Source organism: Aricia agestis, chromosome Z, assembly GCF_905147365.1.
Source record: "Aricia agestis chromosome Z, ilAriAges1.1, whole genome shotgun sequence".
Lineage (NCBI taxonomy): Eukaryota > Metazoa > Arthropoda > Insecta > Lepidoptera > Lycaenidae > Aricia > Aricia agestis.
In genome coordinates this window covers 2,083,273-2,100,229 of record NC_056428.1, presented here as the reverse complement: position 1 = coordinate 2,100,229, position 16,957 = coordinate 2,083,273, and the positions used below count along the sequence as shown (strand labels likewise).

General features: G+C 40.7%; 1 protein-coding gene across 2 annotated transcripts in view; it reads right to left on the bottom strand.

Moving 5' to 3' along the window:
* Nucleotides 1-424: 424 nt before the first annotated feature.
* LOC121739115 (pre-mRNA-splicing factor ATP-dependent RNA helicase PRP16) overlaps nucleotides 425-16,957 on the bottom strand; it is a 110,538-nt gene continuing 94,005 nt past the window's right edge. The window contains exons 13-22 of one of the 2 annotated variants that reach the window (XM_042131442.1): nucleotides 6,751-6,834; nucleotides 6,128-6,278; nucleotides 5,652-5,749; nucleotides 4,793-5,020; nucleotides 4,285-4,456; nucleotides 2,954-3,095; nucleotides 2,294-2,405; nucleotides 2,027-2,072; nucleotides 1,343-1,586; nucleotides 425-1,051 (exon numbers count right to left, since the gene is read on the bottom strand). In XM_042131442.1, coding sequence (XP_041987376.1) covers nucleotides 865-1,051; nucleotides 1,343-1,586; nucleotides 2,027-2,072; nucleotides 2,294-2,405; nucleotides 2,954-3,095; nucleotides 4,285-4,456; nucleotides 4,793-5,020; nucleotides 5,652-5,749; nucleotides 6,128-6,278; nucleotides 6,751-6,834 — 1,464 coding nt within the window. In that variant the 3' untranslated portion in view covers nucleotides 425-864. Of the gene's footprint in view, nucleotides 1,052-1,342; nucleotides 1,587-2,026; nucleotides 2,073-2,244; nucleotides 2,406-2,953; nucleotides 3,096-4,284; nucleotides 4,457-4,792; nucleotides 5,021-5,651; nucleotides 5,750-6,127; nucleotides 6,279-6,750; nucleotides 6,835-16,957 lie in introns of both variants that reach the window. The other variant, XM_042131441.1, reaches the window with a different exon arrangement.

The window sequence follows — 16,957 nt, the reverse complement described above, 5'->3', positions numbered from 1 at the left end:
CGAACTTTAAGCACGCGGGTTTTAAGTTCGTGAACTTACTTGGCTCGACGTCGGTGATAGACGTACGAACTTTAAGCAAGCGGGTTTTAAGTTCGCGAACTTACTCGGATCGACGTCGGTGATAGACGTACGAACTTTAAGCACGCGGGTTTTATGATCGCGAACTTACTCGGCTCGACGTCGCGCGTCGGTGACACATGTGAATGGCTCACACTGGATTACCATGTCCCCAGGCTCGCGGCTCGCAGTCTTGCCAGACGTATGAGCCGAGACGAGCTACGAGTAAAATTCCAAGACGGCGAACTTGCGCGGCAATCTTTAAGTATTTTAGGTGACACACAGGCGATTAAGATCGTCGAGCCATAAATCCGCGTATTTACTCGCATGTATGTCACCCCTTTAAGGAACGGTTTTTTCAGATAAGTCTTTAATTTTCACAACGACTCCAATACCGCTGTAGATTGTATGAAGGATAATAAAAATATTTGTTTACAAAATAATCTTTATTTCAGTCCTAAAAATATGTCATAATGTCTTACAGATGTCTAACTTTAAATTAACAATAAATTACAAAAATGGAAATGTACTAAACATTATGTAATTTGTATTAAAAATTGCTTTTAAATGGGCTCAAATACAACACAGACTAGTTGCACCTACACACCTCGTGGTATAGCAGATCGCAGACCACAAACATATTCTTCTAAATTAAAAGGAAAAAATTTTCACGCTTTTTCATTCTTTTGCCGGTGTGCGTGACTTTCAAAATGGTTTAACTTTACGAGGGCTTCACACACGCCACTTAAAAAGTACCCGCGGGCTTATAAAGTATCTTCTTATCTGCAACTCTCCTGGTATAGCAGATCACAGGCCCAATCGCTGCGGCGTGCGGCGCGGTGTGTTAAGTCCCGGTGTGGCTACTTCTTGCTTCACTGGCACGTCTTCTTCCCTCTTCTTTCTCTCTTCTGCCATCTTCTGTTCCGCTACTTTCATCTCTTCTTCCATCTTCTGTAGATGGACGGCTGCTTCTTTTCGTTTATCGCGGTTGGATCTGGAATTACCGGTTATGTTTTAATAACAATGTCTTTGTTTTAAACTATGCCACAATATGCCACGCTATCAACGCTCACAAGTAAAAGAGAGAACAACTTTTTTCAAACTGATGACAAAACTATACAACAATCAAAATAACGATGCAATATTGAAAGGAAAACAAAAGTTGTAAGTCACTTTTAAAATAAGTTTTGTGCCTCGATTCGCCGTTTGGACTTTTCACGTTTGCCACGGGCAAGATCAGTGGTATGTTGAGTATAGCTGATTTAGAGTTTCAGTATTTACTCACTTGCCAGTCTCCTTGACCGAGAAGAACATAGGTCCCAGTTCCGCCAACCATCTCCCATCGACCGCCGTCACGCAGTGCATATACTCTCTGCTAGTCATCATCAGCTCGTGGTATATCACGAAGTCCGGGGAACTGCCCATGCCGAAGAGAGCTGATGTGGGATGGAGGTGGCACGGCATACCGGTTCGGCAGTTCACGTATTCTCCGAGACCCTTGAGACGAGCGGCTTGCTGGAAGTACGCTGTGGAAAGAAGTAGATAAGTCAATAAGGCTGGATTAATGCTAAGTCTGTGTCTAAATGACTTGTCTTTAAAATTACGAAAAACATCCATACTGATATTATAAATGCGAAAGTGACCTCTCCACTCCCAAACCGCTGAACCGATTTTGCTGATATTCGGTATGGAGATTCTTTAAGTCCCGGGACCTTTCCCGGGACTTAAAGAATCTCCATACCATTGGATACTTTTTATTCCGGAAAATTGTACGGTTCCCATACGACAAAGGAATATTGGCGATGCTCATCAAAACGTTATATTTAATCCAGGATTAAGTTTAGCTCATGTTCGTGCAAGTAAATTTATAATTATTGTTGCATTGTTCACATCAACGTTTATAGTTTTCGTTACTAAAACAAAATATATGTTACGAGCCAGCTTACAAGTTCGCTTCTGTGCGACGTTGAACAGATACACTTCCGCACGGTGTCCCAGTCCGTCCCGCAAGAGACCTGCGGCAGGCGCTGCTGCGCCAGGATTTAGGTGTGCTTTAGGTATTGAGGCACCTTGCTAAGTCGCCAAACTTCCTGACGCTACAAACTTGAAACTACGCCACGTGCTGCCGTGCGACGTTGCCAAACTTCCCTGTGCTACAAATGTTACCTAGTATGTTCTCATCTTTACCTGAACAGATACACTTCCGCACGGTGTCCCAGTCCGTCCCACAGGAGACGAGCGGCAGGCGCTGCTGCGCCAGGATGTCCTTCAACTGCTGGCGCACCTCGCGCACCTTGCGCATCGCCTTCGCGTGGACGAAGTGCTCCGTGCACCAGGAACCGGAATAACTGAGGAAAATATATTTAATTTTTATATGTATTACGATAAATGCAACTTTTACAATTAAACCGTCCATCGCCAAATTGTAGAACAGTTTGTTCGCGGTTGAGCTTGATGTTAGCTGTAGAAATATTACCACAAGTTTTAACAAATGACATAATACGCTACCAGAAGAAATTAGGATATAGGTAAGGAAGATGCATATAAAATACATCACATTATTTTGCAACTACACTGATAAAAGAAGATTTATGTTTTCACCTCAAATAGAAATGTAAAAAAGTGGATCGAAACGTTTTTAAAACACAGTGACGTCACACTTGTTTGGGTACACACTGGTGCATTCTTTTTTCGATTTTATGAAACAAAAATACAAGAGTGACGTTATGTCATGAGTTATAAACTGACTCATAATATCTGTCTATACCACCTTTCTTTCAATCTTTTTTCAAATTAAAAAAATAATACTTACAGGAGAGTGATAATCTCGACTCATATCAAGTACCACCTTCAGTCTACATCATCATCACTCATTATCATCATCATCAGCACTCACTTGTTGGACTTCCACTGGTTGTACAGGTGCAGCAGGGTGAGGTGATCGCTCTCCGGCACCTGGAACTTCTCGCGCGCCGAGTCCGCGTCCTCCTCGCGCCCCTGCGGCCGGTACCACACTGACGGCACCGACAGCATTGACACTGAAACAGATATAATATTGTGGCGGTACCCACAATTCACCTAACATTCTTGCATCGCGCTATCGAAGTTTCGGAGAACGGCAAGATATATACAACGTCTGAAATGACGTCAGTGGGCTTCGGCCTGACCGAGCACGCTATCTCTCTCGGTCGGAAGATCTTCCTTTTCGGCCGCCACTAACAACAGTAAATTGGTGACCACCGACAAGAACACGCACGTGTGAGCCGCAGTTCATCCTTCTGGACATTAATCATCATCAACACTGCCCGCCCATCCGCACCACGTCAGCAGACATCAAGCATAACCGGGTCGCCTCGACCATAAGCCGCGTTAGGCTTCCGCGCCGGTCGAGCCCGTGTCTGGCTTGAACGGGGCAGCCATAGGCTACAACGGTCTCCTGGTCATTGCACGCGTAGCTTCGGCCCACACCTGACAACACAAGCGCATCGAAGAATGCCACAGGTCTTCGGGGGGGAGTGATGTGGCGGTACCCACAAATCCCACAATTCACCTAACATTCCTGCATCGCGTTATCGAAGTTTCGAAGAACGGCAACGTCTGAAATGACGTCAGTGGGCTTCGGCCTGACTGAGCATGCTATCTCTCTCGGTCGGAAGATCTTCCTTTTCGGCCACCACTAACAACGTTAAAATATCATATATTATGTCTTTCACTCGTACAGTATTCGAGCGATACATCTGTCTCACTCACACAGTTGAGACTTCTTTTAAAGTGTGTGCAGTCGCGAGCAAGCCTAACATATTAGCATTTCGGCGGCCAGTTAGTTCCAAAAACTGGAACAGATGGCGCCAAGAGTCGCCTAGACCGCGTTATCGCTTGCTCATATGTATTTCTATAAGAGGTGGTACCATGTCAAATTAAGGTATTTGATTCTTTCGATTGTTATACACTTTATTAAATAACTCACCTACCAACATAATAACATGAGCGAAACGAAGCACTTAAATACGCTGCATTCTATTTTGAACCACGAACGAGATGGTTCTATGTTCGGCTCCATTTTATTGTATTTCTTTGTACGTTCAGCGATTACTCAACCATTTGTAGACCGATTTACACAATTATTTTTTACTGTATAGGACATATTCCATATTTGGTACCATGTCCACAAAAGTTTTGCTGTCACGATGGGATCCATGAGGAATCGAGGTTTATGAAGAGACTCACCGATGATGAGCACTTCGGCGCTGCAGCCCATCTCCGCGGACACGATCAGCATGTGGCACTGCGGCGGGTCGAGGGGGAACTCCGCCATCTGTCTGCCCAGCGGCGTTAGGGCTCCGGTGCCGTCTAGCGCGCCGAGAATCCACAGCTGATACATGGAGTTTAGGATCGTGTCCTGAAAGAAAAAAATGATGCATACATATTTTGTGTGCAGAGCTTAGACGAAAAGTCACGTTTTTGAATAAAACTTTGAGCAATAATAAAAAAAATAAACAGCTTAAATTACTAGACCTTTAATTTTTTTAGTACTTTTAACCATTATTAATAACATGATATCAAATCTTCACCAGCTTTCTGTTGTTTAAAAAATGCAAGTGAGGATTTTAACAGGTCCGAATGTATGCTGCAATCCAAGTACAACAAAAAGTTCCTATCACCTTGAACTTAACTATATAAAGAAAACATAATCTTTGTAAAATGAAGCAAATTTACTCTCTAATATCCCATTTACCTGAGGTGGTGGATCCATGAAATGGAAGGCCAGAAGATCTTCAACACCCAAACTCTTCAGCAGCAGGACTGTATTAGCCAAGTTGGTTCTCTGTATCTCGGGCACGGTCGCGGGGAGCAGTTCCTGCTGGTACTGCCGCTGTGTGTACAGACAAAAGGCCTTGCCAGGTCCCGTGCGGCCCGCACGCCCGGCCCGCTGACGGGCGTTGGCCTGGCTGACGGGGTAGATCTGAAAAAAAGTAATTTTAGGTTTTTTATTTGGAGGTAGATCTAAAAGATTATAGGTTATGGGCCCGGTTTTCGAAGGACCAAGTTTTTTGCGGGGGAACTTTTAATACGGCATACATGTACCTACCCCAATCTAGGTAATTTCTAGAAAAGTTTTTTATTCCCCCTCCTAATTGCAGGCTGGGACCGGGCCTTATACAAACATGTAGATATAACGCTTTGAACTTAAAAGTTACTTTTGATGCGGGAATCTTAAAAGATATGAACTTGAAATCTTTATATCAGAAAAAATTTCCACTCGTACAACAATAACCTACCTAATACCAGCTAAATATTTTAATATGAGTAATATATACATTCACAATTCGACTCGGATTTGATAACTACACGGGTAGCAACCATATACAACGTTATACATTATTATTGTTTATTGCAAAAAAGAAATTACGAGTATAGAATCCGTGTCGAAATATATTACCTTTATTATTACATAAGTACATTCTTACTAATTAAATATATTTCACACAGCACTTTTCGATCCGATTTTTATCAACCATTTTTAACAGCTTCTAACAACTGGACTGCCTAAATAATTCCTTTCCTTTTGTTTTCAACGTAGTCGGGTATCTCACCTGTAGAGCGTCCATGCCTATCCTCGGGTTGTACACCTTGAGCTTGCAGTAGCCGCAGTCGATCACGTACATTATGCCGTCCACAGTCAAAGATGTTTCTGGAAATTAATGAAAAGAAATGATAAATAATAATTCATATTAGGTTAAGAAATTTTCGGAATAGCTCTCGCTCCCGAGCTTGGTGCGAGGTGCTAGAAAGTGTGAGGCCTGGCAGGCGGCAGTCTCTTTGTATGAATTCGTTTCTCCGCAGAAGGAGGCCGCGGAACGGAACAGGGAGGAGGATCTTCCGTCCCTCTCCGCCGACGTAGGACGAGAGTGCGGAAGCATCGCTACGCGAGCCTTTTGACTTTGGTTTAACGGGGTTTCAGGAGAGGAAGACGAGGCACGCACGCACATGCGCACTCACGCACGCACTCAAGGCAACACGCACGCTCGTTCGCACGTACGCAATCACACAACAACATACGAGTACGTACCGGCGATGTTGGTGGCGACGATACACTTGCGCTGGCCGGGCGGCGCGCGCTGGAATATCTTGGCCTGCAGGTCGGCGGGCAGCTGCGAGTATATCGGCAGCACGGTGAGCGGCGGCGCCGCATCCAGGTCCGCCAGACGCTCTGTCAGTATCTGTGAAGATAGAGATTGTATCAAGCCTTGGGATCTAAGGAACTTGTAAGTCTGAAGCATCGACACGAGACGTTGAGAAATGCGAATGGTGAAAAAACGTTCAAGATCACTACTTTCTCACAAGCTATCAGCAGACAAACAGCACAGGAATCCTCTGCTGTTTGGATGCCGCAACTGCTTAGAATTAGTGGTGTAGCTTGTGAGACAGTAATGGTTTTGAACGTTTTTTCACGATTCGCATTTCGCAACGTCTCGTGTCGATGCTTCAGTGTCGTGACTCGCGACGCATAAAGAGTTCAAAATATTTATATGATTTACTGCAACCGCGCGACGCTCTTTGAAGCGCAGTGCAGTCAAACCCGTGAAATGAAACTGTTTGAAGGCGTCAGTCACTCTAAAGTAGAGTGACTGACGCCTTCATTCACGCACATATCAAGCATGGAGATCCTTATAGGCCTGTCATCATCCTTACCTCACAGGTGACCTCGATGTCCTCCTGTCCCGGCATGAAAATGAGGATGTCTCCCTCGTCTGGCTGCAAGTGGATCTGAAGAGCCTGAAAAGTAAAATTGATATTTTAATACCAAAATAAAAAAGTTTTGATACTTTTAAATAAATAGTTAACGAAATGTGTTCATACTACAAAATCTAAACAGACTAAGCAATTTTAGGGTTTAAAGGTAGGTAGACAGGTAGATTGTGTACGAGTATATCTGTTTGCCTGGCAGTCTGTCTACCTAAGCCGATTTAGATGAAATTCACAAAAGAAAAACGAATTACTGAGCAAAGAAGTTGTGGGCACTATATAGCTTTCAATATCTTTGGTTATATCTCAACAGATGGCGCTAGTAATGACGATGAATTTGAAGTGTGTTCCAACACTTTACCAGTTTACTGACCTGTGGGCTGTGACCAGTGCGAACACAGATAATATGAATTTTGGTTGGTTAGAAAGATAGCCAACATGCAATTATTTTACATTAGAAACGTACCTAATTGATACAAACATAGTGTATACATATAAATGTATACAATTTGTTCTTATCTTTGCCCTTTCGCATAGGCATCAAAATATTATGATGTATTATTATTTAACATGTGACGTACGGTATTCTTCCACTATCGCTCGTTAAACAATTCCGATATAATTTACATCTGCATCAATGTCGTAATAGAAACGTTTAAAAATAACTGTAGGCGTGAACCTTTATCTAACCCGCTATAAATAATGACAACGATGTTTCATTAAATATAGATAATGTGAATGAATTATAATAAATTAAACTAAAAGGTATCTAGGTCACATTTATTCTTAACGTAAGCACAGAATATATATTAGTATTACCAAACGTAAGGAAAACTATACAGCCGAATATATTATACCTAACACCTGCTTTTGAGAAGCCAATTTGAAAAAGAAAGAAAAACACTATGACAAACAACATAATATGTACGTTTTTTGAGCCCATTGGATACATTTATCATTATTCATTATGATCAGAATAATTATTTAGGGTTACGTTAGAAAATAAATACATAATACACTACATATTACGTATTGACTGTCAAAACCATAATTCATTTGTCATTGGGTAAAAACCATGCCATTAGTCCTGTCAAAGCTATTGTTTAATTAGTTTCGTTCTTGAACAAGGGCGTGAGAGCCATCATTAAATATTTGTAAAGACGTCTGGCGACCTTTTGATTAGAACGCTATGACGTCGGCAGCGTGAAGCATAAAATATTCCCACTGTATGTTCCAATTATGTGAATGGTTTTTTTGTGTATTTGTGTACAACAGCTGTTAGACAACTTTTTTGGTTAATTGATTACCCCCGATTCAGGCTGCGTTTCCACTGAAGTGGAGCGGAGCGGAGCTTAGCGGTGCCGAATTGACCAATCACTGTGCTCGAAATCTTCGCTGTCATTCTGCTGGAATAGCACGATTGGTCAATTCGGGCACCGCTAAGCTCCGCTCCGCTCCGCTCCAGTGGAAACGCAGCCTCAAAACTCTAATAACTGTCAGGAATCAGAATGCCAAGTATTCATGAAGACAGAAAGACGATACACGTCCAACTTATAACAACTCTCTGTCACAGAATATATATTAGTAGTACCAACAGAATTCCCACTCGTGAAACCCGTTTAAAAAAATAACAACTCATGCTACGATACTATAAAGTTCAAATTCCGACCGCGCCGTGCTAGGTGCCTACAATTATATTTGCCTACATGTCCGCTCTCTTTCTATCGCGTAAGAGGTACCCTTTCTGACGAAATCAAGATTGTCAACTTTTAGAAAATAAAATAATCTTCTATTAATTACTATAGCAAACATTTTTTATAGTAATAATCAAATTTTAGTAACCCAACGTATATTTTATAATAGTTTTATATTCAATTATAGTGTAGGAGTTGGTCAGGAATTTTTTACAACTTAAACATACTAGTAACTTGTGTTTATTTATGTGTAGAATGCGGTTTGTTTGTAACAAATTGGTTTATTTGCTGTTTGTGTATTTTTTTTATCTTTTTTTGTATTCTAAAGTCTTAAATTACTTTCTTGAAATATTTCTTTGACTTTTTTGAACGATTCTGTCACAGCGGTTAAAAACAATCTACGTACTGTAGATATATGCGACGAAAAAATTTGCGCGCGCGTCACCGCTCGCTTGTGAGTCCCTTGTGATCTGCCCCTTTAAAGGGGTACTTACAGGTCGATACCTAAACGCGCGAGTGGTTCAGGCCTGTCTCTGTTTTTGTCAGGGGCTACGATTTACGAATAATAAAAAATATTTGTCACTCGTAGGCCAGGTGTTAAAAATAGCTTGATAGTGCTATATCGGTTATTATAAAACAGCCAATAATATTTTATTAATCCCTCGATCGCGGATCCTTGGAAATCTATTGTTATTCTATTGTTATCGCGGTCGAATTCTGGTGTTGATCGGTTAATAACCACTACTTGTCATGTATATTATGATGTGAGTATAGTTAAGTTATAATAGCCGCCTGAATTAAAATAGTATCAATCTGAGATTCTAAGGTTATTCCGCTCAAATTTTCCGGACGGAAGAGCACCTCGCTGCATCTAGTATCGCACATCTAAGTCGTCCAAGTAAACATACGTATCTAGTAGACAAACATACGTACAACCTTCCCGTGTCACTGACGACACGAAAAATTCCACAAACGAACTAAAAATAAACTTAATACTCGTGTTGTGATATAACTTAAGGTTGGGTTACACCGAAACCAGAGGTAACTTTTGACGATGCATATTAAATACGAAACTAAAAAAGTAACAGTTCAATTTTGTATTGCTGATAAGTGATAAGCGTCGTCGAATATTGCGTCTAGAGTTTTGGTGAATTGACTTTCAGGCATCTGAAATTAGGCTCTACAGAAATTCTAGGCAAACTCTACAAAATTACCCATCTATTTTTCTGCCTAAATGTCTATATAATTATAGATACGCTGAACAAATGCGCAATATAATAGTCGTAATTTATTTCGGATAAAGTTGTAATATTTACGACCGAAATCACATCTCTACAGCTAGTACATCTACATCTAGTCGCACGCAAACGATCTAGACGAACACCGTGTCGAAGTGTGCCGAACTGAAGCTGAATCCGGTCGCCGCAATCAAAGCCCACGATAAAAGCTATGCAAAAGCTGAATAAAATACTCAGTATCGGCACACCTCTGTTTAAAGCTAGTTAATTGTGTCCAAAATTATACCAACAAGTTACTGTAAGGACACTTCCGGTCAAGGAGAACCGCCCCGACTCCCTCAATCAAGGGTATTGACGTATTGCTTTCACCCCTTATCTCCTACGGGACGGTCTTATCCTAAACACGTGGATAGAGGACTTTGAGACCCTGGAAGGACATTTGGTGCTTTTTATTCCGGATTTGTGCGTCATCTAGTATTATAACAATTCATAGCGCAGTTTCAATTAGTTATAGTATAAACGAATATCAAGTAGCATTCAATTGACCAATTACCTGAATTAAAATTATTGTTTGTCTTGCCTTGTTGAGACATGAATTGCAATTAATGAGGCCAGAATGCACAATAACAGCCGCGATATAAATAGCACATAACGGAACTGATGATAAAAGGGAACGTTACAGATGGACGGCCGGACAAAGGAGGACGGGCAAAAATGTATGGTAAGTGTATCTACCCACTTCGATATTATTCGTTTTATAGGGGCCAGCCTCATAGGGAACATAGTTGTAACTTGTAGCTAATAGAAATTAATGAATAATCATTCATTCCAGATATAAAAAAGATCTAGGTTAGCGGTTAGTTTCCTGGGTTAGGTTAGGTTAGCCCCCTAACCTAACCTAACCCAAGAGCGGCCAGTGCGCCGCTCTGCTGCTGAGGCCGGTATAAATAGTCAGTACTTAAGATGCGTCATGCGACCTGGTCTCAAGACGCGGTTCGGCTCTGTGATTAGTCCAAATTTTGACAGCCAACCAATCACAGAGCCTGAACCGTGTCTTGAGACCGAGATGCATCTCGAGTACTGACTATTTATACCGGCCTGAGTACGAAACGGCAACAGTGCGCGTATGTATTTACATCGTGGTTTTAGCAATTTTAAATGACAAGGAATTAAATATAGTCCCATAATAAATGCTAGTCACAAAGTGAGCTCTCTAACCACGTTTTGCCCCTCCTCCTTTGATATGAACTTTTTACTCCATATTTTGTAATCGGTTTCTACTTTCTAGTATATTAGTGATCGAAGTTTCTAGGATATAAATATAGTAAAATGTATTCACATGGGAACACTGTTTCCATGAAACTAAGTGTGTGCGGTCCGCGTTTTAATGAAAAAAGTAAGATGGCTAAGTTATTTTACCAAAAGATCTGCATAGAGACTCCATTTTTAAAACTTTACCGTTTAAGATGGACGGTGGACCTATTTGGCAAACGATTTTCCATAACTACGTAACTACTATCTTTAAAAACTCCTTTTCAAACCTCTAGTCATTAAGAGATCATATTAATATTATAAGCCTGAAAAAACTAAATCGGCAGCCATTTTTATGCAGACCCTCCCACGTACGCACGCTCGCACGGTCGCACGCACGTGCACGCCCCGCCTTATTGTGTCTATTCACATTGATGTGGGTCAGGGCCGCTGTCTGTCGCGTACAAAACTCTTGTTTCGACTTTCGTCTAAATGAGCACATGTCTACAATTGTGGACTCAGCAGAAATAATCTATACTAATATTATAAAGAGTCAAACTTTGTTTGTTTGTTTGTTTAATTGTAATGAATAGGCTCAAAAACTACTGAACCGATTTTAAAAATTCTTTCACCATTCGAAAGCTACATTATTTAAGAGTAACATAGGCTACTTTTTATTTTGGAAAATATAGGGTTCCGTAAGATATTTCAGTTTTTCGGAAACAACCAGAAAATTTACTAATTTGCGTACGCTGCCTAAACTATAAAAGATAGAACTATACAATTATCTAAGTAAATGTAGATCTTATAAATATCTACAAAAATGTCCGCGACACACCATACCTATCTATGACAAGTGAGGCACAACAACCATTTTTTTATTTAAAAATCTTGATTTTTATTGGACTACATATAAACGGATTTATTTTACTCATGCTAATAATCCTTATCAAAATAAATTATTTCATCACTAAGTACAGTTTGTGTAGAATATATTTGGTCTTGGAATTATTAAAATTGGACGTTTGGTTTAGAAGTTATGGCGAAATTAAAATATTGCGATGTACGCCCGTTTCGAAGTGGGCGCTACCAAAGCGGCGATGCGCTGCGGGAAGGGTATCACTATACATCGCCCGCGTAATTTAGGAATGTCACGGAAAAACCGTACATTTTTCCGCAAAAAAGAAACCTATGTCCTTTTACCTTTCAGGTGTATTCTTCATGTAAATAATGTACCAAGTATTGTACACATTGAAAAGGTCTACAGAAAACGCGATAGTATATACGTATAAGGATATCCCACAATAACATTTTTTTTTGTCATTTACTTTTAACTTCAAATAATGGCTAATTTTCGAAGCGATTTTAACCAATACGGCAATAATCCTTATTCAATTAAATACTTTTAATACAATTTTGATTATGGCCCTTTACAGTATTTTTTTTTATGAAATAAGGGGGCAAACGAGCAAACGGGTCCCTGATTGAAAGCAACTTCCGTCGCCCATGGACACTCGCAGCATCAGAAGAGCTGCAGGTGCGTTGCCGGCCTTTTAAGAGGGAATAGGGTAATAGGGGAGGGAAGGGAAGGGAGTAGGGGTGGGTAGGGAAGGAAATAGGGTAGGGGATTGGGCCTCCGGTAAACTCACTCACTCGGCGAAACACAGCGCAAGCGCTGTTTCACGCCGGTTTCTGTGAGTACGTGGTATTTCTCCGGTCGAGCCGGCCCATTCGTGCCGAAGCATGGCTCTCCCACGTAAAATGAGAAAAGTATGAATTGTAGTAGGTAAAGTCAACTTGCCCCCCCTGCGCCATCGGCTGGCGACGCCCTTGCTTATAACATCCCTCTTTTATTGCGTGGGTAAAAAACTCTGCCGCACTCAGAGCCGAAAATTAATTACTTAATTACTTTACAGTAATTAAATAAAGATTATGACGCCGCATACATATTATTTATCAAACTCTTCATTAAATTGAAGTTTAACCATCCTCACTAATATTATAAATGCGAAAGTGTGTCTGTCTGTCTGTTACCTCTTTACGCCCAAACCGCTGAAGTGACTGAACCGGTTTTGATTTTTGGTATGGAGATTTTCCGGTACTCTAAAGTATCTCCATGCCAAATTTCAGCGAAATCGGTTTAGCGATTTGTGTGTGAAGAGGTGTTAACATACAGACAGACAGACTTTCGCATTTATAATATTAAGAGCCCATATGACTCTAACTTGATTGCGTGCTGTGTTTCGCCGAGTGAGTGAGTTTACCGGTGGCTCAATCCCTACCCTCCCCTATTCCCTTCCCTTCCCTCCCCTATTACCCTATTCCCTCTTAAAAGGCCGGCAACGCACTTGCAGCTCTTCTGATGCTGCGAGTGTCCATGGGCGACGGAAGTTGCTTTCCATCAGGTGACCCGTTTGCTCATTTGCCCCCTTATTTCATTTAAAAAAATCTCTATAAATGAGAAAAGTAGGTATGAATTGTAGGTAAAGTCGAAAGCACATGAAGCTTTTCACTTGTACTACGAGCCTTACATCTACTTCTACAGCGATTGTAATAACAACAGTATCTTATATACATACATAATATATATAATATATTCTGTGACAGTACAGAGTCCAATGTGTAAAGCTACACGAGCACGAGCTCTTGCCTATGTAATAAAAAACTTGTAAATAAGTTATATAGTAATAACATTTACTAAAAAAATAGAATAAAAATGAATAAGTGTACAGCGTACAGCGTTTTTTTTTAAATTAGTTACCAGATTTTAATATTATAGTGGTCGTTGTTTGCATTATATTTGGCAACTTTTTTAGAATCTCTAGGGGGGGGCAGCTGCCCTTAGCGACGCCCTTGGTTATAAGTTTCACGGTCTGTGTATAACTATGTATATATGTGTCTGTCCGGAGCTGTTGTTTTGTTTAAATGAGCCTGCACATGTCTACAATAATAATTGTAGAGTCAGCAGAAAGAAAACTCTGTGGTTGTCACCAATTGTAGAGTTAGCAGAAAAGTTATTTTTAGTTTAGCATTGTACGGGTTTTACTTTTTAAACAGCTGTTGTTTTGTTGCCTTACACGTGTCTTGATTTGTACAGTCAGCAGAAACTTATTTTTAGTTTTAGTACACTGTACAATGTCTTTATAAAAAGTGCTTGTGTCCGCATAATATTTTATATCTTTGTAGTGTCAACAGAAACAATATTATTTTTAACTTAAAAACATCAGTCAAATTATTATTAAATAATATGATTAATCATAAACAGCTTTAATTTGCTTTAGTATTTTTTCTATAACGCCAAAAGAAAGATTATTAAATAAACTTTTGAAAAATAAGACGGGTGGCACACGACCTAGCATTGAAATATGAATAAGCTGATGATGACAAGTTAATAAATATTAAAATTCACATAATAAAACAGCATATCCGCCATCTGGGATGCATTTTAGGTCTTAACTTATTACCTAACCAATAATGCCAGTACTTAAGCGACACTTAGACATAAAATACGCGAAATATCGCATTCAGCAACTTATCGGTCGGGGCCTTCGGGTTATTGAACCTTACAATTAGATATTGCATTATCAACTCTATATCAATGCAATTAAGTGCATTTCCGAATGTGCACTATATTAAACCTTATGCGTAATCTGTTGTTGTATAATGAGCTCTATTTCATGGCAATTAAGTCCTATTTGGTATGAAAGTGTATTGCTATCGGAGTTATATTTAACTCGCAGCGAAAGTGTCGAGGCGACAAGTTTTGTATCGATACAATATAATATTTTTAGTTTATTTCTAACATTGGAGTAAAATCACACTAAAGGAGTGAGCGCACTGAGACGGGCCGTGCCGGGGCTCAGCGTGCCGGGGCTCATCGCAAAAATCCGCCTCCATACAATTTGTATGGAAGCGGACGCGCGTATCGGACACTTTGTCGGGGCGCAGCGGATTTCCGCTTCCATATAAATTGTATGGAGGCGGATTTTTGCGATGAGCCCCGGCACGCTGAGCCCCGGCACGGCCCGTCTCAGTGTGCTCACTCCTTAATGTTAAATGGGTAAGTGGTTCTGTCTCTCTGTTTGTCTGTCACCTCTACACGCCTAAACCGCTAAACCAATTTAGATGGTTCCAAATATACTTTGAGACCAGGTAAAAGAGGGATATATTTCGGTTCCAGTAAGTAACGAATTTTGGGCAACGTCTGCTTTCATATAAAACCCGAAGTTAAAAACAATTCTTAAAGGGTCTTAAGTGTCTTAAAATGTCTGTGTTGTTGCAGATATTCATTGAATATATCCAACAACACCATTCACTAGAAACAACAAGCAAACCTTGTATTCCCATTTACCTCTATACGGCCGCACTCAGATACATGGGAGACATTTTATACGTGGGAGAGCCATGCTTCGGCACGAATGGGCCGGCTCCATCGGATAAATACCAAGTTCTCACAGAAAACCGGCGTGAAACAGCGCTTGCGCTGTGTTTCGCCGAGTGAGTGAGTTTACCGGAGGCCCAATCCCCTAACCCTTACCCTATTCCCTTCCCTACCCTCAACTTTTCCTTTCCCTTCCCTTCCCTACCCTCCCCTATTACCCTATTGCCTCTTAAAAGGCCGGCAACGCACTTGCAGCTCTTCTGATGCTGCGAGTGTCCATGGGCGACGGAAGTTGCTTTCCATCAGGTGACCCGTTTGCTCGTTTGCCCCCTTATTTCATAAAAAAAAAAACATGTAATGATGATTGGACTTTAATTTTAATGAAGAGATTGAACGATAAAGTATGGGACTTATGTCAACATTTTGATTTATTTACAATTACATAGTTAACATTCGTATCTAAAGCTGGTATAAATAGTCAGTACTCAAGAATCAAGATGCATCTCGATCTCAAGACGCGGTTCGGTCGGCTCTATGATTGGTCCAAATTTTGACAGCCAAACAATCACAGAGCCTGAATCGTGTCTTGAGATCGAGATGGATCTTGAGTACTGACTATTTATAGCGGCCTAAGAGCGTCCACATGAGGTAAGACCGATTAAAGCAAGGTCGCCAGGAATCAATTTCATATTAAGTCAATAGCTTTGGCGAAAACTTTAGCACATCGTTACATGAATTCACGAGTGGTTGCGTATTAATATTAGGTAATACTTTGCATGTCGTTAATCTCACTTGGCGGGGCATTCATCATTATTGATTAAGTGTGATATAATGCTCATCGTATCACAGAATATAAGTTTAAATAAGTATAGGATGCAAACTGTTATTCATAATAGTTGTCGCGAGTTTGTCACGGCAATAATAATTATTGAGGTAGAGGCCCGCATAAAGGTGTTATTATATTATGGCCTCTTCTCAACAAATACATGTGATTAAAAACTTGTTGAGGGGCATATTCATCTCTGTGTGTCCTATTATTATTATTATCGACGTCGATTGCTCATGCTATAAAAATCTTCGCTAAATCTCTATCATGGCCATAGCTTTATTTTATTTACTACTACTACTATAATTTTATCTCTGTCTCTACTATAGTTCTATTTCTATTACCATCATATCTCTACCTCCATCAAAGTTGTCACTATCATAGATATATCTGTTTATTGTCGTTGTATATCTATTTCTATCACTGACTAGCACCATCACTATTTGTCTTAACTCTATCTCTATCATCCTTTCTCTCCCTCTCTCTCACCTGCTTGACGGCGCCGTCCACGTAATTCGCACGTTCTTGGACTAGAAGGTCTCGACGGGGAACGTGGTCACTATGAGCTTGAGGCGAGCAACCTATCCCCATCTCTATCACACAATATACAGTTCCATCTAAATCTCCATCTGGCTCATCTGCTTGACGGCGCCGTCCACGTAGTCCTCGTGCGGCCGGGCTACCTATCTCTGTCTCAATCACACCTACATCATCACCTATATCTCCATCTCTCTAACCTGCTTGACGGCGCCGTCCACGTAGT